The sequence below is a fragment of the Silurus meridionalis genome, chromosome 12 (assembly GCF_014805685.1).
Source record: "Silurus meridionalis isolate SWU-2019-XX chromosome 12, ASM1480568v1, whole genome shotgun sequence".
Classification (NCBI taxonomy): Eukaryota; Metazoa; Chordata; class Actinopteri; order Siluriformes; family Siluridae; genus Silurus; species Silurus meridionalis.
The window spans coordinates 10,192,737-10,216,228 of NC_060895.1; the positions used below are offsets into that span (position 1 = coordinate 10,192,737).

The 23,492-nt window shown below is 33.3% G+C and overlaps 1 protein-coding gene across 1 annotated transcript; it reads right to left on the reverse strand.

Moving 5' to 3' along the window:
• Positions 1 to 443: 443 nt before the first annotated feature.
• LOC124394366 (alpha-2-macroglobulin-like) lies at positions 444 to 20,669 on the reverse strand. The gene is given in 35 exon segments (XM_046862508.1): positions 444 to 952; positions 1,029 to 1,134; positions 1,335 to 1,403; positions 1,521 to 1,602; positions 1,827 to 1,948; positions 2,179 to 2,394; positions 2,511 to 2,701; positions 3,131 to 3,299; positions 3,502 to 3,576; positions 3,699 to 3,855; positions 3,973 to 4,048; positions 4,157 to 4,333; positions 5,573 to 5,656; positions 5,772 to 5,823; positions 5,908 to 6,029; positions 7,094 to 7,217; positions 7,901 to 8,126; positions 8,210 to 8,333; positions 8,597 to 8,693; positions 10,447 to 10,572; positions 11,288 to 11,437; positions 11,541 to 11,686; positions 11,689 to 11,752; positions 11,868 to 12,101; positions 12,189 to 12,359; positions 12,452 to 12,561; positions 12,644 to 12,764; positions 12,850 to 12,979; positions 13,165 to 13,249; positions 13,343 to 13,508; positions 13,638 to 13,658; positions 15,485 to 15,537; positions 15,664 to 15,820; positions 15,951 to 16,131; positions 20,566 to 20,669. Coding segments are annotated over 35 exon segments (4,311 nt in total). The 5' UTR covers positions 20,652 to 20,669; the 3' UTR covers positions 444 to 911.
• Positions 20,670 to 23,492: the final 2,823 nt, after the last annotated feature.

Here is a 23,492-nt window from a genome sequence, read left to right on the forward strand (position 1 = left end):
TTTGATAATAAAAAAGAAAAGCTTTTGTGAAAATAAACGTTATAATCCAATTTGCTGATTAGTACTTTGATGGTCCATAAAATATGAACAGGAAAGTTGGAAATAGGTCACTTCAAGCTGCAGTTGCAGACATACTTATTCACAACTCTAATACAAATATTATAAAATATATTTATGTAGCATATACATAAGGCATAAGTATATTAATGACTGTTTTTCCCTCATACTCATTCAAGAGGTTTTCACATGTTTCAGTGGCACTTTTGATGTTATTACATTTATTGATCTTGTGGAAATGTTTAATAAATAGATAAAGCTCACAGTTTTTATCTTGTCTGCATTTTGTTCCATTGGGAGGTAGGATTTATTTATAATACTAAATAAATACAGAAATCAAAAATGTTTATTTTTGTCTGTTTATAGTCACTAGCCTAAACCTTTTGTACACAAACTTTATGCAAACACAGATTTCGGCCTTGACCATTGTGTAATAAAAAAAAACAAAAAACAAACATCCTACTATTTTCTTATGCAATGGTAGCACACCAATGAACAAATATTAAAGATGGGGCCAAGAACATTAGCTGTTTCAGTTGGTTTTGTTACATTTAACTATCTGTATTTGAATAGTATACCTGCACACTTCCAGTAAATTTAGATTGGAATAAAACAAAATACAGTACCAATCAATCAATTCCTGACATTTATAAAAGGTTATATTGAAAAAATAATTTTCTATTAAAGTATACTATCATATTGTGAAGATCTTTAATACAACAGTAACTTATGAGGCATTGACGGATTTTTTATTTATTTCAACAATGAAAAATTACAGAAAATAGAAAATACATGTAAAATCATCATACAGATGAACAAACTATTTTCTGTATCTTCCATTCCGATGTCAAACACTATACACAGGGAGAGTTGTACTCGGTCTCAGACTGGTCACCTGAATAAAATATGTTCAAAATCAGCAAATGTTACCAATACAGTTACAATTGTTTAATTAGTGTAATTATTCTTACTTGTTTGGTAGTAATCATAAACTTTGATCTGAGCTGGCTTGAGATTCTTCACAGGAAGCACCTGTTTAATGTGCAGCTTATAGTTGCTAGGAATGCCACTTTGGAGCTGTTAGAGACACACCAGGCATCATATTCTAGTAGTGTATACATGTATTATATTGTAACACACTACCTCATATTTGTTTTAATCTACTTAGTGTAATAAATAAATATATGTGGTTCTTTGAGATGATATACAGTACAGATACAGCAATTAAGGTCATAATTAATACTGTATAACATTCGTAAATCATGTTCTCGTCTTACTTCTTTGATATACATGATCAGATGGTCATCTTTAGAATCCACCCGTTCCACCAAAATGACTTTTTTCAGCTAGAAAAAAAGGAATAATTGTTATATTATAAACATTTGTGTAGCAAAGCATTTGAACATCTATGTTTATCTCAACATGTGAATTACAGACATTGCAGCAACACTTCTGCTCCTTACTTCAGCAGGATCTGCTGTGAACCCTGATAAGAGTTTTATGTCCACAATGATCATGTTAGTGCTCTTTAGTGTCCCGTTATAGCTGGGGAAACAAATTTGTGCAAATAAATTCAGTAGTATTTATTAACAATAATAAAAGCAAATAAACTAATAATTATTGTCACTGCAAAAATAGTAACTGTAGTCATTAACCATTATATGAAATGGTTTAAATAATATATATATATATATATATATATATATATATATATATATATATATATATATATATATATATATATATATATATATACATATCATTCTTACCCAACAGTGAAATTGAGGGACAAAGTATGTCCAAAGGATTTTGTGCAGTTTCCCTCAGTATTAGCGCTGATGCTCAATGTATTAGTTTCAGTAGGCATGGGGATATTGTAGAAAACCACTGTCTGCAAGCAGGGATTAACAAATGGGTTAAACCATGAAGAAATAAATTAAACAGTAATAAACGCAAATCGCTATGTATAGACCAGAGAGAAATTATATAGATCTGCATAAAATTATTTGTTAGAGTAGCCAGTGCTTATACAATCACTTACAATAAATTAAAAGGACTGCATTTTTCTTGATAGAATAGTGTTTTTTTCAGACGCAAGAATTGTAAAATAGGAAGAGTTACCTGCACTGACGCGCAGGCAGAGCCCTTCACATCAATGCTGTATTTTCCAGGAACATCCTTTAATGAACTTTCTTGGTACAGTAACTTGTTGTCCTGTGTCACTTCAAAACTGTGACTGTCTCCATCTGCTGACTTTACAGTTACTGTGCTAGAGCCTTCTGAGCTGAACACCTTAGTGGAGTACAGAGCAAGAGCCTGGAGGGCCACAACTGTGTCCTGATTGGATGAAAACAAAAAACAAAAAAACACACATTTACATAATGATATAAAATCTGCACATTTATTTTTCATGATACTGAGTAATGCTAAAGGGAACAATTTGATTTGAATACCTGAGTGGATGAAAAGCCTCCATAAGGATTTTGCTGCTTCACCAGCCAACTAACAATCCTATTAGCATATCCCAAATCAGCAGCAGTGAGTTCATCTGCTGTGAGAATTGCTAGCAGCACATAGGAGCTGATTTCCACTGACAATGCACTGGATTGATCTGATGCTGACTGAGACCAGTGAAGACGACCATCTAAAATAAAACAGACAATATCTTTTATGCGAAAATTTAGACGTTTTTCATCACTTCCTTGTCCCTGTGTTAACTTGCAAAAATGATCCACCTATGAAGCTTGCTACTATCAACCTCAGAAAAAAACAGAGACCTGTAGAGAGCACAGAAATCATAAAAAAAAGCTTTTCTATTACACAAAGTTTGACAAAAAATAAAACAAAAAAGCTGAAAATAAACAGAGATGCTGTGGAGCCCAATTACTTCAACAATTATTATTAGGTGCCCTATTAGAGTATGGAATATGGCACAGTTAAACCCATATGACAAACTGTTCCCCTGTGATTGGCTTGTATAAGCATGTTTACCGCAATTTTACTTATGTAGAAATATAGTTTGCTGCATTTGCTACAAATAGAAATTTTACAAATTTCTTCAATAAATCAGTACCTCCTGAAAGGGCAACATTATCCAGCTCTTTTAGTAACTGCTCCCGAATTTCATTCTCTCCAGCCAGACTGAAAGTGTAGGCAAACAGTGCAGTAGTGTATGTGTTTGTCATGAGAAGATTACCAAGAGAAGATTTGAGGCACAATAACCCTTTATTTACAACAGGATCCTACAATGAAAATATAAATTGTCATGTAGAAGAAAAACAACATATATTTTTTAAGTATGTATAAATACAAATACATTTAATTAACAAAACAAAAACTTGCAGTTTCAACACAATTTAAGTCACATAAATGTCTACTTCATGTGATTGCGATTGGAAGCATTTTATCAATCTTACATGAATTGCAAATGCAGATTTTGTATACCTGAACTGTTTTACCCAACTCAAGCAGTGATGCAGTGATGTATGCAGTAATAGTCACATCATCATTTACCCCACCCTGAAATACATTAGAATGATACAGTATGCATGATATGAAGCTGTGATATTCTTGTAGAAATGTATCAAATGTTTTCAGAATTTTAGTTTGTAATAAAAAGGAGGCCTGAGTAGCATACATACCTTCATTCTGTTATTGAACAGACTACCCTGTCTTATAAAACAGCCATCTGATCTCTGCATATTTACAAGCCATGTCGTAGCACTGTTAATGATGTCTGGATCAATAAAGATGTATGACTGTGCTTTGCCAAATGTCCTCAATACAAAAGCAGTTAACCTGGTAATGGAGATGTATATTAAAAAGTATATACATTTTTTACATTCCCGAATTAGATAAGTTCACAATAACTAACTTAATTACAGTGTAACTGGTGGTTTGCCTTTAGATTCTTACCATGTGTTCGCTTCCCCCCTGCCAAATGTACTATATGCACCATTTATATGTTTATAGTTCAGTTGCCTCTGGTATCCTGTGTAAAGGCAAAGAATGTTATCCTGGTTAGTTTAAAAAAGTCAATTTAGGATCATTAGTGTTGATCTGTAAAATCTAAAATCTGAAAAAACATAATCTTACTGACCACTCTTAAGGAAACCAGTAGCCCTTTCACGGATCGCTGTGGTGAGCTGCCCAGTGTTCTCTAAATACTGTAGAATGTAAATATTAGGGGCAAGGAGAGCAATGTTTTGTTCGCCACAGCCATATGGCATCCGTAGCAGTCCATCCAGATTTTTTAGGGCACGACCAAGTATGTCACCTACAAAAAATAAATATTTTTATTATTTTTTTAATTATTATTTTATTTCATTTTTTTTCCACAGACTGTACATACACTGAAGAGTCAATAGAATACTGATACTAGCCATAGATATGATAAACCACATTTAAGGTTGTATTTGCATATTAAATATGTTTAAATTATATGCAAAATGTAGTTGTTAATGGTAAGTGACCAGTAACGTAGGTGCTATGAGGTTAATAAATTGGCCTTTATTTATCAGTGATGTACAGAAATACAGCTTAAATTATATAAAATGGAACATGAAAGAAACATTAAAAGAGCCAAAAAATCTCTCCTGTAAATCTGCTGAAACCAAAAGTCTACAGACATTTGGCCAAATGGCAGTACTATGCTTGTTCAAAGGAAAAGAAAAACCTTGGTTCAAGATAAAAAAAAACTTTTGTTCAGGTGGTAGCAATGAACCTGTTCCAAATTAGATGGACTGAAGAGGCCAAGAAAACCTTTAATATTTGCAGACTTTTGCAATTGCAACTTTTGCCCTATGCATGATTGCCTAGGATTGCTTGCATCCACCCACACTTTGTTTCCAAATGACAATAATTATGCAACCTTTGAGAATTGTTTTCCTAATTAATGGGTGCCAGAGAAATTCTGGCATTACCTGTTGGAAATGGAATTTACAATGTTTCACAATTTGGAAGTTTTCAGAGGAACACTAGGTCTGCTGACGCGTTGTCCTGAAGAGATAAATGCATGTGGTCTTATGCTCACAAACCTGGAATAACAGAGTGGGCTAAGTGCCTATGCCTGTACAGAAGGCACAAATTTCTGTATGCTGTGCTGTGAACAAATGTGTTACCTTGTGTTAAAGAGCACATAAATGTGTTATAGAGCAATGAATAGTTCAGATTACAGAGGTTAACCCTGTCTCCATAGCAAGTATAAAACCAAGTGTGGAAACTATCAACTCTATCAAGCCGCATCCCCCAAACCCCCGCAAAAAAAACTTTCTTTTCATAAATATATTCATGTATATTTTTATGTACATTTATGCAGAATTCAGTTTAAGTATAGCCCAACATGAATAACAATGAAACTTTGCTTTATAACCTTTCTACACTTTGTTGGAGTATTTATCATTAGCTCAAGTAAAACAGTGTTATAAGACAAATATTACATAGTTTTGCTTTATTATTATTATTATTATTATTTTTATTCAGATAAAAAAAGTTACATTAAGTTATTCTGTCTTACCAAGTACTGAAACAGAAGCTCGTGCAGATCCCTGAATTACATCCTCAGGAAGTGTCAACTCCAACTCCTCTGAAACACTATTGCCTGTGAATAAGATGAAAGGCAGCTCCATTGTTATTAAACAGTAAAATATTGTGCGCATCAGATTTAAACTAACAAGATGTATAGTAATAAATGCAAAAACATATACAAGACTGACCCTGTGGACATAAAAGCCAGCTCTGGCTCTTTGTCAACTCAAATCCTTCAGCCTAAAAAGGAAATAGTATTACTTCAGAGACTAATAAAGAACTGGATTGCAAATTTAAAGTTATACTTATATTCAAGACACTAACCTGTACAATCAGGCTTCGTGTTACTGTGTCAATGCGGCCTCTCTCTGGAACACTCACAATCTCATTGTCACACACAGTCTGGGAATGTTCTGCTTCTGCACTTACTGTCAGAGTTACGACTCCTGTAATGTAATAAAGAAGGTGTAACTAGAAATACAGATATAATAGGTATTATAATTAAGACGAAATACAGTGGTTATTGTTGTAGGAAAAAACTGAGATCTTTTTCTATCCATGTGCTGTGTTCCTACATGGCTCTAAGAAAATTATCTGCATTAGAATTCAGGTTTACAGATTAGAAAACTACACTTTTTAATGGTCAAGCTTTTTACATGTTACTACAATTTTAGTTTTTGAAATATGTTAAAAAATATGAAATATATGCAAATATCTGTACTAACAGTTAAGCATGTTATAAATATGTTTTGCAAACCATGTATTAAAAAATAAACTTATTTCTTATTTCATAGAAGTTGTTTGAACTTTCATAAAGCTTGCATTTTAACCAATATGAGGTTGTACATGTCACAAATCATCCTCTAATATAAAGTGAAGTGAGCCAAAGTTTATATAGTGCTAAGATCATGATTTTGCATTCCCGTTCTTGTTGTTATAGCAACATGTGTGTGTCTATTTTTGCAATGTCTACATCTCTGTCCCATCTGTCCCTGTGCTAATTTAATGTGTATTTAATGTGTAATTATATGCCTTTGTTTCCACTAGAGTAAAGTAATATACATTTGTACATAATATTGTCATCATTAAAAGTTGTATGCGTTACATGATCACCTTTATGCTATATAAATTTGCTATTATGCTTTATAGATTAAACTTCAGATATAGATCAAACTACAGATCAACATTAGAATATTATTATTGGTACCTGATGTTGTAGTCACCCACATACATAATTAGTATTTTGTAAAAGTTTAAGAATATTTAGGTTTTACTTTTTTAAACAATGCAGACAATGCAGCTGTAACACAAAGATTGTGCAGTATAACAGTTCCTCAGAATTACATTAACATATGCACAAGTCTGCTAATTTTTTAACATCAAATTATTGTAAACAAATATTTACTTTTAACAAAAAGAAGGAATAAAAAACGTCAGAATATACAATCAAATTAAACTTTTACTAGCAAAAACAGGTTTCATAGAAGAGTATAAGAGATGTAAGACTAACCAAGCACAGTGGGAATCAGAGTCCATTTGAAGGTTTTTATTTGGTTTGCACAAAGGCATAATGAATACTCATTAGAAGAAGGTTCAAGAGTGTAGTCTGCGGAAGAGGCAGGAGTCACTTTAACCTGTTGATGTAGAACAGGTGATTAATTACTGTACATCCTAAGAGACACAATACAGTACTTGTAAATAGGGGTGTAACAGTACATGTATTAGTACAGAAATATTTCGGTACAGTGCTTTGGTACACAAGTTATTATTATTATTATTATTATTATTATTATTATTATTATTATTATTAATAAACTACAGTTAATGCAGAGTTAATGTGGCTACTCATTCCGTCCCAGAAATTTGTTTTGCACATGCGTGAAAATGCTTTTTATGTCCAGCTTCAAAATTTCTCTCTAAAGGAGAAACTCCTACATTTAAAAATGTAAATATTACTACAGTATTTAATTAACTTTTTCCATTTATTAAATTGTATATAATCAGTTTAATTTGTGCCAATTTAATTGATTACTCAGTTTAATCATAATAATAAAGTGTATTGAATTAATTGTATTTATTCAATTTGAATTTTTTTATAAAAAAGTAGACATTTTATATAAAATTGTTTAAAAAATTTAAACTGTTGATGTTAACGAATGTTAAAAATAATAATGTGTTTATGTTTTGCATTTCTTTCCTCTAACCGTATCGAAATTGTACTGAACCGTGACTTAAAAACCGATGTACGTACCAAACCGTGAATTTTGCATACCGTTACACTCCTACTTGTAGTCATAAAGTCTTAGCTTTACAGTACCATAATGCATTTGGAAAGGTAATTGAAGACAGTGGCCTTGAGCTCAAAAACCTCTCCTCGGATAATGGAGTAGGGCAACGAGAGCTCCAGGAAGAATGGCTGAAATACAGTGAGCTGAACAGGAGGAGCCAGTCCCAGACCTACAGAGGACACACAGAAAGCCTCTGTCTCCCAAGTAGTGATGGTGTCAGGAACAGTGACAGGAAGTTCTACTGATCCAGAGTCACTGTAAAACATTATTATATTCAATTTCTCTTACTTACTATTGAAAAAATATTAAATATGAAATGAAAATGCTGGTTCACTAACCCCACTTCAGACATCTGCCATATCCATGTTTCTGGGAAAAATTTGCGAACTGTTTCAGTGGGTTCATAATCTAGCACTAATCCAGATCGTGCATGACCTGATAACCCTTCCATTGCATATTGCACTGCAATTGAACAGAAAGTAACTAATTTAATGTGGTAATGACTTGTTTTAGTAGAATAATTAGTAAAAACAATACAGATAAAAAGCAGTGTAAATAATATATATATATATTATATATCAGCTATATATATATATCTATATATCAGATGTACTCATAATTCATTGTACTATGCATGCACAAGATATTTATAAATGAAAAACTGCAATATTTATTAAACAATCATTTATGTACAGTTATAGTTAAAAAAAAGGGCTTGCTTGTACCCCCATATGCACTTCCACGAAAATAAGGAATGCCTTTGTATGTCAAACATTGAGGTGGTCTGATAGCCAAATTTGTTGCCATCTTCAGCCCCACACCCTGTCAGATAATAATAATCAGTGTAAATTATTGTAAATAACATAATAAACCACAAAGTATAAAATGAAATAAAATTCAATCATACGTATTTAAAGGTAACTTTTTTTCATATTTGACATATTTTAAAATCTTGCAGGGTGATATCTAGGCACTCTGCCAGATATTATATGAAATACTTAATTAACTTGTTAAATTGTAATTAAAATAAATCAACAATGTTTCCAAGCCATAGCATTCTTGAAACATATCCATCTTCTGTGGATTCTTGTTGGGCAGATATGTTAGTGATGGGTGTAAATATGTGAAACACTGTGAGAAGGAGGGAAATTAGCAGATACAACAAGAAACAACAAAACCCTACTGAGTTAGTGGCATTGAGCATCCATTAAGCACCACTGGGGCTTGTAACAATTTTATTCAATGGAGAGGCCTGAATGGCCCTGGTTGTGTTTCATGGATGTCTCAATAATATTTACACCTTTCTACCAAATAGAGTCTATTAAGGTATACTCTCAAAAAGTGGCTCATATGCCCTTGTGGCAGATTCTTCTTTGTGGCCATGCAATAAATATTATGGGTTTTACCCAGTCAATATCAAGTATCTCTATTCCTCTGTTTTTGGTCTCTGCCCAAATATGACTACTTGTGGCAAAAATCTTTACAAAACTCAACCGACAAAAGTGTATACAATTTCATATCCAGAAGAGAGACTAGTTCAAGATGGCCTTTAGTATCACCTCTTGTAATGCCATATGGGCGATCTATAGCACCAGCGCTATTTCAGGGTCCAATGAAAAACCTGCTGTTGGGGATGTATCACAATCCATTGCTGATGTAAGAATTGTGTGTAAAATTCCCAGATGATCAGCAATTTCTGAATAACTTAAACTACTACATTTGGCACCAACTATGCCATGTTCATGCCAATTTCTCATTCTAGTTTTTGATGTGTAGCTGAAGTCAAGTCAAGTTTATTTCTATAGCGCTTTTCACAATGGACATTGTCTCAAAGCAGCTTTACAAAATTGAAGAGTTAAGGTAAACGATGTGTATTTATCCCCGATGAGCAAGCCATGGCGACTTTGGCAAGGAAGCTCATGCCATGTATCGATGATTATTCCATGCTGTGCACTGTACACTATATAACTGGCTGATTGTCAGGGATTATTCCTCCTTCACTTCAAGAATACCATGCCAGCTCATGGAAAGCAAGCTGGCTTGCAGCTCTAGGACGTGTTTTGTGAAATGTATTTCATTAATGTAATAATGTAATAATGTAGTAATGTAATAATGTAATAAAATTTTCATGTAATTTCATAAATGTGCGGGTTTACAGATATTCAAATGTATATATAGTCAGGGCTGTAAATATTTGGACAATGTTTTTGTAATGGAATTTCAAATTAAGCAATGCATTTGACCACAATGTGTCAATTTTTTATTCAAAATGAAAGACTTTGGGTTTAAATTAAACTGCCTGCAAATTTGGTGACTGGGTTACAGCATTTTGAATACATTGTTACTCAGTGTGGATAATATATACCTATACACATACTATATGTACATAACATAATGCATAACTATACATTTCATCAAAAAATATGTAGCAGGTACCCCAGATCACCAAGTTATATATTGTCAAGGTTAGATTAGGCTCCAAACAAACTAACCCTAAAGAATATTCTGAACTATTATGTTCTAATACAACTTATGTTGATGTTTACTGTGATAAAATTTACAAGCAATCTTTTACCTTCAAAGTATTGTAAGCCTGTTCACGCCATGCATTCCGTCGAGGTCTAACATTTATGCACTCCTGCGCCTCTTCAATCATATAGGGGTAATCCGATACCGCTGTAACTGGCAACAAATTAAATATCTATAGAATAATACATAATGTGTCATTACTATTATTATTATTATTATTATTATAAAATAATGTCTTGCAATGCACAGAAATGAAATTGTATGTATAATTCATTAGTGTAAGTGAAATTTTAAAATAACATTTTAATGTTAGCAAAGCAATAAAAAACAAGTAAACACATTACTACTCTTGGTATAATTCTAATGCAATGTTATATAATATAATGATATACACCAACAAGGCAAACCATTATGACCACCTGCCTAATATTGTATTTTGGTTTTGCTGCCAAAACAGTCCTGACCCATTTAGCATTAACAGCAGGATATATATTTTTTGCTTTTTAGACAGTGATGTTACATATATATTATTGACATCATACAACTTTTAATGTTTAAATGTAAAAATAGCATTAAATATGGAATAAAAGAAGGGTGTAAGGTGCTCAAATTGACTGGTTTTCTTCTTTGGCGTCTTGTCTACTTAGTATCTATATTTGATACAGTGTTTCAAGTTTAATTCCCTTATTTCTAAACTGTGATTTCTTTGAATGCTTGATTAGCAGTTATCCAAAGACTGTTTCCCTGCCTGATTTTTATTTCTTTTTACCTCTGCTACCTGCACTTTTTAGTACATAGCTTCAGCTCACTTAGACACTAGATTAGATAAAACATTCTTAAAACCTAAATACTTGTATGTGCATAAATTTCAGCAATCTTAATTTCACCTTGTCAGTGTCTAGGCGGTTTCCAGACTCCAAGATGAACACACTCTGGTCCACAGCACTGAGGCCACACAGTGAACCAGGATGAGCTATGAGCTCAAGAGTGTTTTTCTCACCAGGAACTGCCTTGGAGGGAGAAAACTGCAGAGAAACCTAGAGTCCACAAGAAAAAATAATAAAAAAAATTAAAAATAGCTGTTACTAACCAGTAGACTTTTAAAGGCAATAAAATAAAATCTGAATGTACCAGCATTACCTTATTTTGGAAACATTTTTCCACATTTAAATTCTTGCTAGCAGCAATGACATTCTCACTGGGCAGGACAGAGTAAACCACAACTTGCACTACTGGAGCAAACTCAACAACAACTGATAGATTAAATGAAATTTCTCCTTTTGGACACCTATAGACTCTTCAAATTCAACTTTCTTATGCCCATGATGAACTATGGCTCCTTTAGATATGACCTGGATTGGAAAAACAAAATATGAGATGATCATTGTCAAGCACATTTTAATTAACTTACTAGAATATAGACAATTAATGTATTGCAGTATCCAAAGTTTTAATGCATGTACTTGCCATGTATATAAGGTAAATACTGCAACGTTCAGTGGTTTCCCCAACAATATAATAGTTAATGTCTATGGGAATTTCAGCACCACACTTGATAGGTTCCTCTGAGGTCTCTATTGTCAGTTCACTGAACACTGGACTGTATGATGTGGCAGGTTCGAACAGCTGTATATGGATATTAGAACTTGAAAAGAATGGAGTTTTGTATCCATGATATTTTTCCTCTTGATAGACACTTGCCTAGATAACAATGAAATAGGGATTTTTTAAAGATCTACTGAAATGGCTTTCAATAAAAGAATTAATAAAGTGAGGAGGTGATCATACATGCAATTCAATCTCTGTTGTAGGATGTGTAGGTGAAGCAACTGAAAAGTCTGCGAATCCATTACTATCTGTAGTAAGATTTTGTAGTAACTTGCTAGGCGACCATTTACCCTCCAAAAGATAAACTTTCTTGTTAGGAACTGGTGTTCCACTGAAGGTTGTAACTTTAATCTGTTAATCAGGGAAATGTAAAAACATCACAATTATAAAACAAAATGTGTATATATAAAATGCAAAAACTAACAAACAAACAAAAAACATACTTTTCCTTCTATAAATTTCTCCCGTTCGAATGTTTTTGGTAAATCCAAAAGTTCCACTTTACCGATTTCGAACGTGAGCTCTATCATTACAGATTTTACTAGGGAAAATTCTACACAAAAGAAAGAAATTTTAATGTTCAAGTTTAAAAAATATTTTCAAGTTAGCATTGTTCAGATGTGTTGTTGACTCACCTGTTCCTTCCTCTATCAGTGTAATAGCAGCTTTAAGATGGTTCTCCAAATTATCTTCAAATTCAGAATTTATGAATGTTGATACATTCAATATAAGGAAGGCACAACCAGTCTGACTCATCTATTAGGATAACCAAAATAGCAAATGCAGGGATAGATCTTAGACAAACCATATTATGCAATCTCATATAGTGTTACTTACACACCTTCACTGTTTCAGCTAAGCACGGTGAAATCATGGGTGCATCATCTGAGGGGCTGTGAAAATAATCATCCATAAATTCTCGACACACTTTCACCACTGCTTCCCCGGGTACTGGCTGTCCATAAGTGTACCTTAAAAATGCACAAGCAATAAATGGTCATTTATTATTTATTTTTTGTAAACTTTTATGCAAATGTCTATATTGGGGTATCCTAGATATTGAATAATTTAATAAGGCAAATGTTTAAAATAAAGTAATAAAACAGATTTAAAATTTCTCAATTTCTCAATTTCTTGAAATAAAATGAACACTTACTTTCCACAAATCTCCAGCTTTAGTTCATCCTCACTGATGCTATGCTTCTCTGGTGTTTTTACTGTAATCTCAAACTTAGGTAAGACTGAAAGTCAATCGCATTTCTTTATTACAGTAAATTATTTCAGATATTTCTGTATCAACTGAAAAAAAGTACTCTACTAATGGTATAACTTACCATATTTTTGCACTTTAAAATTGTGTGTGGTCAGCGTATTTTCAGTTTTGGCTTGTAATGAGTAATCACCCTCTGGAGCTTCAGCATTTAGCTGATGTGAAAGCTGCAATATCAGGCCTGTCGAGTTGACATTTGTCCACTGACCAATCCTGTTCTGATTAGTGTCCTGTATTTTATAGATAAATTATAGTTTATACGTATATATAGACATTTTTAAAGACACTACCTAATTTGTACAAATGTTGAGTAAACCACAGTGTCACAAACAAAAATATTTTAAATTTCATTTACCTACCTCAAGAATTACTGTGCTGTACTGTAAAAGAGAATATAAAAATGCAAAAATTTGTTTAGGAAACGATCACTTCACTAATATTATCCTGCATATTCATATTCTGCATGCATTTACAGCAGGGAAAATAAGTATTTCACACATCAGCATTTTTATCAGTAAAGGGATTTCTAAGTGGGCTATTGACACAAAGTTTCCACTAGATGTAGCCATCAAGCCAAATATTGAATTCATACAAAGAAATCAGAACATTTAAGTATACAAGTTGAGTCATAATAAATAAAGTGAAATGACACAGGGAATAAGTATTGAACACATGAAGATAACAAGGTGCAAAGTGGCATAGAAAGCCAGGAGATCACCTGAAATCTGTCAGTATTGAGAGAGAACCCTGCCCCCTATTAGTACTAATTTATATACTAATATATATGGTCTATAAAGGCTTCTCATTACCCAGGAGGCACATAGGAAAGACTTCATGATGGGTAAAAGCAAAGAACTCTCGCAAAATCTTCGTAATCTTATCGTTGAAAAGCATTTTGATGGGAATGGTTATAGGCGCATTTCCAGAATGCTGAATGTTCCTGTGAGCACTGTGGGGGCCATTATCCGGAAATGGAAAGAGCATCAGTTCACCATAAACCGGCCACGATCAGGTGCTCCACGTAAGATCCCTGTCCGAGGAATCCAAAGAATAATCAGGAGAGTTCACCAAGAGCCAAGAACCATTCGGGCAGAACTTCAGGAAGACCTTGCATCAGCAGGTACTGTTGTTTCTAAGAAAACTATAAGCAATGCCATGCAAGACTCCATTGCTGAACAAAAAGCAGGTTGAGGCTCGGTTAAAGTTTGTGAAAGAGTATTTGGGGAAGCCTGTGGAAAGCAAAATTGAACTTTTTGGCAGTCATTCTACACACTATGTTTGGAGAAGAAATGGCACTGCCCACCACCCCAAGAACACCATACCACCAGTTAAGTTTGGGGGTGGAAGCATCATGGTTTGGGGCTGCTTTTCAGCAAGGGGTACTGGCAGACTTCATATTATTGAAGGCAGGATGAATGGAGAAATGTACCGGGACATTCTGGATAAAAATCTGCTGCCATCTACCAGAAAGCTGAAAATGAAAAGAGGGTGGACATTTTAGCAAGACAATGATCCCAAACACAAGGCCATGGAAACAATGAAGTGGTTTTAAAGAAAGAAAATCAAGTTGCTTGAATGGCCCAGTCAATCACCTGACCTAAATCCCATAGAAAATCTATGGAGAGAACTGAAGATCAAAGTTCATAAAAGAGGCCCAAGGAACCTTCAAGATTTAAAGACCATTTGTGTGGAAGAATGGGCCAGAATCAGTCCTGAGCAATGCAGATGACTGGTCTCTCCATACAAGAGGCGTCTAGAAGCTGTAATCACCAACAAAGGCTTTTCTACAAAGTATTAAATAAAGTGTGTTCAATACTTATTCCCTGTGTCATTTCACTTTATTTATAATGACTCAACTTGTATACTTAAATATTTTGATTTCTTTGTATAAATTCAATATTTGGCTTGATGGCTACATCTGGTGGAAATTTTGTGTTAATAGCCCACTTAGAAACAATTGTTTTTACTGATAAAAATGCTGACGTGTCAAATACTTATTTTCCCCGCTGTATATGAATATCAATATGCAAAAAAAAAAAACATATTACACAGAAAGAGGTACTATATTAATATGTGCATAGCATAATGAAACAAAAATGACACTAGGAACTTTTCTACAACATACTGTAAACATACAGGACAGAATGGGCAGTAAACCTGCCATTCTGTAATAAATTATTGCACATGCAGAGACATAGATGCTTACCTTTTGCTCAAGGGGAATAAAATTTGAATCCATAGTGACAATTCTAAAATTCACTAAAAAAAAAAAAAAAAAAAGGTAGAGAAACGTGGCAGTTTGCAAGGTATCATCAGTAACAATGAAATTTGTATTAAATAGATATTATATTAAATATTATATTCCATATTGTTGAAATGAATCACCTGTTTGGCCTGGATTGTAGATGGGTTTATCAGTCTGAATAAATACCAATGTGTTGTAGGATTTAAACATTACTTTTCTTTTCTCTGTCATCTTAAAATTTTCACCTTTGACTTCTACACTGATCTCCTGCACTGATTCTCCCTCAACCTGTGGAGCCTGTTAAGATATTGTTCATATTAAAGAACATCAATCACTAGTAATAAATGTAAAAGATAATAACAAAAACATCAACAGCATTGATACTAATACTTCTTATACTATAATTATGGTCTGAGGGGGTTCTGACCTCGAAATGAGAACACTGGTGAATCTCCTCTTCCACTGTCTCTTGTAAAAGAGTTCTGGTTTCATTGTTGTGAACCAGATAAATGTTCATTTGCAGAGTCTCATTAGGCTTCAAAAGACTCACACAAAATGTGGCTTGAGAGCCAGACTCTATTACTGCAGGAAATGTCACCATAAAATGTCTAGAGACAAAAAAAATAATAAAGTTGGTCTTTCTTTCCAAGTACTTAGTTGCAAGATGATATGTTCATGTAAGTTTATGTGAGACAACATAGCTACATAACAGATCTAAACTATCAGTTTAACAGTTAATACTGCTGCATCAGCTTAACAATGTTGAGGAATGTGTAAAGGACATTATACAGTGGATGCTTGATAACTTCCTTCTGCTTAACTTGGATAAGAAGTACTTTTTCTAGGAAGAGATGCAGCTAGAAGTAAACTTTCCGGTTACGTAGCATCTCTTGGTGTAATTATTGACCCTAGTCTGTCCTTTAAGGCTCATGTCAACCAGTAATAATAATAATAATAATAATAATAATAATTCGTTACATTTATATAGCACTTTTCTGCAGCACTCAAAGCGCTTTACATATGAAAGGAGGGATTCTCCTCAACCACCACCAATTGCAGTACCACATGGGTAAGTGTTAAATTATGTTTACTGTACGGTAATTTGCAGTATATTTGTTTGTTGAAATAGGCTACAAATACTTTTTAAGTAGAACGGATCAAATCGATTTTACATCAATTCTTTCGAACGTATGAGCTATTGGACCTACGAGCAATTTTCACAAATGAATTATTCTCGTCCAACATGGTTTTTACTGTAGAATGTTTGGTGAACTGAAATATTTGTATGCTGTCGTCCCCTCACTCTCGCACGTTCACTCATGTGTTCAATCATGTCTTTTATCCAAGTGATCCCTAACGTCTGTTATCTTCTGGCTCTTACTTTTAGTAATGCTGCCATAGCGAGTCGACTGAGTCCCCAACTGCACAGTGTCCCTAACTTTTATACAACAATAAGAATACTTAATAATCTATATCTTTCTCTCCCTGTCACTCCTCTTCTCTCTCGGTTGAGTTTAACATGCTCCTGAAGTACCAGTGACACTGTTCCTGGACCTCTCCTGTAGGATCTGTCTGCTTCATCCTGGCCTGAGTCTGGAGTCAATAAGTCAAGTTAAGTCAAGTCAAGTCAAGAAGCTTTTATTGTCATTTCAACCATATATCAGAGGTGGGAAGTAACGGAGTACAAACACTTCGTTACTGTGCTTAAGTAGATTTTTCTGGTATCAGTACTTTACTCCACTATTTATTTTTCAGACAACTTTTTACTTTTACTCATTACGTTTTTACACAAATATCTGGACTTTATACTTCTTACATTTTCAAAACAGGCTCGTTACTTTAGTTTTAATCCATTTGGTAAAATATCAATTTTTTTATTTTCACTGCGCGCCGATTTTAGCCGAACAACCGATTTCCTGTTACTGCGCGTCTTTTTCAATCCGCTGGTGTATAAAGTCCTGACTCTCACTCTTTACGAAGATAAGAATCAGCAGGCAGAAGGCAGTAAGAAGTTTGGGGTTAATGTGGATGAGACAGAGGGAGTCAGTGATGTAAACATGACTGAGAACAGACACATTCCTGATCATCATCATCTTTTCTCTGCTTGTGTTCTATATGTGGATCTTCAGCCTGGATACATTCATTAGGTAACAACATTTTTAATTCGTTTTGTATTTATATATATATATATATATATATATATATATATATATATATATATATATATATATATATATATGGCTCAAAATTAAAATTATTGTAAACGCCATCAATTCAGCGCGCATTTCTGTTTTACCATTTTTATAAAAATATAAATAAATAAATAAATAAATAAATAAATATAAAAGAGGCGAAATTAAAACCTCCAGCAAAACATACACTTATTCACGACGTCCCTTCTTTACTTAGATATACAATAAATAAATAAACTCCACCAAAAAATATTTTTAATCAGTAAACTTTTGTTTTATTTTTGCACAAAGTCTCAATTCAAACACCAAATCCGCCATGTTTTACACAATTTATCCTCTGGGTGGCGTTTTGTGGGTTTTTCCCTCATAATGGCGACACGAACATAAATTACTGTCTTTATTGATCGTACAGATAAAAACAATACATCATTCAAATCTGTAAAATGTCTATGATTATATATATATATATATATATATATATATATATATATATATATATATATATATATATATATATAAGCTTCTTGACTTAAAGAGGTGCACTTTCACCGGTATCACCTCATTAGCTGTCCGTGTGGAAACATAGCAAAGGCTCTTAATGATGTCCACACGTCTCTGCACTGTTATAGCCTTTATATTTAATCACTGTACATATGCTTACATATATATATTCACTTCTGGTAGATGCCAAACTGCATTTTGTTGCTGTGTACTTTGCAATGACAATGTTCTATCTATCTATCTATCTATCTATCTATCTATCTATCTATCTGTCTGTCTGTCTGTCTGTCTGTCTGTCTGTCTGTCTGTCTGTCTGTCTGTCAAATATTAATATGTGAGGTCCAGTTAACAGCTAAAACAGGTAGAAGTAATAACTACTTTTCACTTAAGTACATGTCGGAGCCAAGACTTCTTTACTTTCACTTAAGTAAAAAGGTATAATCAGTACTTCAACTTTTACCCGAGTATTTTAAAACATGAGTATCTGTACTTCTACTTAAGTAATGGATGTGTGTACTTTTGCCACCATATATAGCTGACGCAGTACACAGTGAAATTAAACAACGTTCCTCCTGAACCCCGGTGCTACATAAAACAACATAGAGCTACATTACAGAAAACACAGGGTTAAGGACTAGTGAGTGTTCTCGCCACATAAAGTGCATCGTGTGCAACCTTGTGCGAACAGTGCAAAAACAACACAAGTATTGCACACTACGGTGTGTAAAAGAGTAAAGTGAACATGGTAATTAACAAAAATGTAAACAAAATGTTGTACAAAAGAGCAATAGCAGCAGTCAAAAATTATGGATGCCGTTCTCTTCGACTGGAGGCGGCTCTGATCTCTGATTTCACATCAATGGCATGGGGATCCATGAAATTACAGAGTAACACAGGAGCTTTGAGGATGGATTTGATCTCTTAATGTCAAAAGTCTGCTACAATGATCAAGACTACAGTTTGCATATGATTACCATCACTAAACTCTTCAACATAGTTTATCTGTAATAAATGGAGATTCGGTGCCACCCAAATGAGGATGGGATCCCCTTGAGTCAGGTTCTTCTCAAGGTTCCTTTCTTATGCCATCTCAGGGAGTTTTTCCTCGCCACATTCGCCAACATCTTGTTCATTAGGGACAATCTTACAATTATAAATTATTACTTTTATTACTATACCAATTTATCTGTGTAAAGCTGCTTTTAGACAATGTCCATTGTTAAAAGCGCTATGCAAATAAAAATGAATTGAATTGAATACGGAATTAACAGAGCATCTTAAGTAAAATCTAATCATGTCTATAAATTTATGAGAAAAGTCAACTCAAGTTATTGGGGCTGGTTTTTGATGTCTATTATAAGTTAAACAATATACTTTAGTACTATAATTGCATTCTGGCATATTTGTGGTCATTCCCTCATCACTTGTATCAACTGTAAACACCTTATTATTATTATTATTATTAATAATAATAATAATAATAATAATAATAATAATACACTTAATAATGCAGAAATATGTGATGAGTAAAAAAAAAGCTTTTAGCAGCAACTCTGGTAACTATGAGTATTGTGTTATGATGTATGGTCTCTCAGCTGTCCCCTCAGTGATCTAGTGGCTCATACATAATATTCTGAGAAATATGCTGATGTCCAAAGTGGCCCTCACAGTTGGCTGACCCATGCCTTTTGCAAGTGGCTTATCTGGTGCTTCAGCTCCATTGTGTTTCCCCTCATATACCTGCTATCTGAATATCCAAAATGCCTAGTGTAAAAACCCACAGTTGAACAGGCCCTGGCCCAGATCTTTCACACCTCTTATATCTTATGAAACTTCATTCTTGATCTCACTGCTAAATAGCTACCTTGCTCTTCAAGCAGGTCAACTCAGTCCATAAACTCAACTTTCTGCACTCTAAACCTAAAAATAGCACTGGACTCGATTGCGCTTACAATCACCAGATCAGACTGCAGTAAGGGTGAGGCATTTGACAGCAGGTGATAGTCTAATACATTTAAGGTACAATTGATGTATATAGCCATAAATAGCCAATGTAACAGGATTTTTTTACTGATCTGATTTGCTTGAATTTAAGCAAACCAAATGCAACTTTTTGACTATTTGAAAACCATTGTTTGTTTGTTTTTTTACGATTTTTTTAAAAGAAAGAATTGTCTAATGTGAATCTTAAAATATGCAAAAAAAATGTTTCATAAATACATTTAATTAAATGAATAAATTAAATTATAACTTAAAAAATGAATGTTTTTAAACATAACATTCGACAAATAACCAAATAACCAAATAAAGTATGAAGACTATTTTGAAGAATATTTTATGATTGCTTACGGTCCTGAGGTTTTTCCATAAACAGAAAGAAAAAAGAAGCAGGCTAAGAGTAGCCTTATCCTCATTTTGACATGGCTGACCTCCATGATGAAGTCTATTGAAAATGGCAGGTTTTAACTTTTGAGGATCTTTTTAAAGATACTCTGTCCAAAATAGGTCCATCTGCGGTTATCCTGTCACTAATGATTAACCGGCAACATTGCAAATGCTATATGTCAAAGTGCAATGCTATGTTGTCGCCTTTTACTGTGTGATATCTATGAAAATATTATATTTTTATTTAACTATTGATTTTGCTGTAAGTCAATAAGACACAAACAGCAAAATATGGGTCATGTCAAAGTAGTAGAATTGTCTGTGTGTTTGTAATGGTACAAATATAAGCCACTGTAACTGTTATTTGTGGATTCACTGAAGTAATTATTATAACTGTCTACATACAGTAAGTATATATTTTATACAGCCGAATTTATATTTTCTCAGAAAGAAATGTGACAAAATATATGTGACACTATTTCAGTGGAAACATTGTACTCATGGATAAGTAATAGGTGTAATGTTTTATTTTAATGAAGAGACAGTTTAGATTTTCTTGGCTTTTTCAGACCCACTGAATGTGAGATATAGCAGGAATTCATTCCAAAACTAAAACAATACCTAAGACTGAAAATCTGCATAGTTATTAGTGTAAGTGTAGTGTATTAGTGTAAAAAATAGCAATACGTTACTCATATTTTGGTTCATAATATATTGAAAAATTAATTCAAAGTCATTGTACTATACACTGTTTACTTACAGGAAACATACACCCACATTGTGTAACTTGTTTCTCTTGTACAAACATTTCACCCACACAGAGCCTTGATCTTTAGGTAGAAAACCTAGCATCTGATTATTTTCTCAAACATTGTTAGAGGTCAAAACATAAAGTACAACTTGAAAATATTAAACCGGTAGAAGCAGTTTAGATATATGGCACATTTATTGGAATATAATTATCAAAAATAGTTAAGCAAATAAACAAAAAATATGTTGTTCTGATGTGGTGTTATTTTTAAATGAGATTGTATGGGAAATATTAAAAAAACTAAGTGTTCTTTTTCCACACTAACCTATAAACTACAATTATTAAGGTTCTATCTGCCAACGTATCAACATCCAAAATGAAAATAAGATAAAGGCAGAGGTGGCCTGGAGAATTCGGTATTATTGTTCTATTAACACTCTGACATATAGGAACATAAATGACTTTTCAGTCTGAGAAGTGAAAGGAGAAGTGATTTTTTTAACTGTTGCACGTTTGTATGTTCTACATCTGCTTTGTGGGAAAAGAAAATAAGTGTAAAAATGCATACAGTTTATATCTTCTGTATTTATTAGTGTATACAGGTATACAAAATGTATAATCATTCTGGCACATGACTGACTATGGTAGATAGATATAGATTAAAATATTATTAGCTGAAAAAAAACAACAGATGTTTGCCAAAATCTGTTTTATAGTATTTACATAAAACGACGTCCAACTGCTTTAAAAGCCCATCAAAAAAATTTAAAAACATGTGATTACATTGTGATAAAAATGTACTTTTTACATTTTCTCAAGATTGTATTAATATAATCTTAATGAGTAGGCCTTGTTGATCTGTAAATGTAGATTTTACTACTATACAGTCTTGTTCATTGGAATGAAAAACTTTAAAGTCCCATTTAATTTTAGGTATATATTATACCAATAAATAAATCTTCAATTTATTCAACACCATTTTAGTTGATAAAATTAATACAAATTAATCATTTTAGCTAAAACTGACAGTTTTCACTACGTCGACATGTTGGACTTTAACTGGATCAATAAGCTGATGGTTTAAAAAAAGTAGTCAGCAAAAATTGTATACTGAAACTGATTAATTATGCTTTTCATCATTAGAGAAGTTAATAATTCTGACACTATGGGAACTTCTGGCCTTCAACAAATAAGCATAAGTATTCAATAGTATGAGTATTTATTATTACTCAAATGAATATTTACACTGTCTATTTTATCTTAATATAAAAATTAAACACATAATTCAATAATAATCACAATAGTTGCTGAACAAACACACTTTTAATCATAAAAGAAAAGGCATAAAAGGAGTATTCAGTACTCATCAGTTGTTGTTTTTTTAGTTTAGTGGGTTTTTTTTTTAATTCCATTGTTAATGTACAATTTGGTTTTACATATTACTGGCAATTAACAGTCTGGTGGTGGCCTGGGAGAACCAGTTGAATGTTGATATGGCTGAATTCCTTGAACGTTCTTTTTGTCTTGCTTCCGAATTCTGTCTCAAAAGATCATGTTGGGTAACACACTGGGTCCAGTTAGCAAAAGGCACACTACTACTGTCATAACTCCCACCTAACATCATTCAAAGCACATAGTTATCACTCTTATCTCACATCCAAGGGACAAACCCACAGGTACAGGAACCAAAGTTTCACTTGCCATCTCAGAACCACAAGTAGAAGTCTGTGGTTTGACTACTGGGATTTGAGCTCATTTTAGACAGTACCATATTCTGATATATATCAGAAAATATGCTAATTATCAATGATGCTGCATCTAGAACTTGCTCTTGATGTAATGTTTGTTATGTCGTGATCATGGGAAAATGAAGTCCTTGTCACAAGAAAACAAGAAAAAAATATTATAATGCATGGCCTCTTAGGAATTCCGTACTTTATTGTATCTAAAAATAGCTGCTCTATGGTACGCCTGCTTATACCTTCTCATACTGTGTTCATACCCTGCTTATTCCCTCTCATACCCTGCTTATACACCCTGCAGTCTACAGTCTGTTAACCGAGAATCATACATCTCATAGGTTCCGGAGCTGATGTGGTTTAAAATAGACCGATTTGTTTATCCTGAGTGTGCAACATTG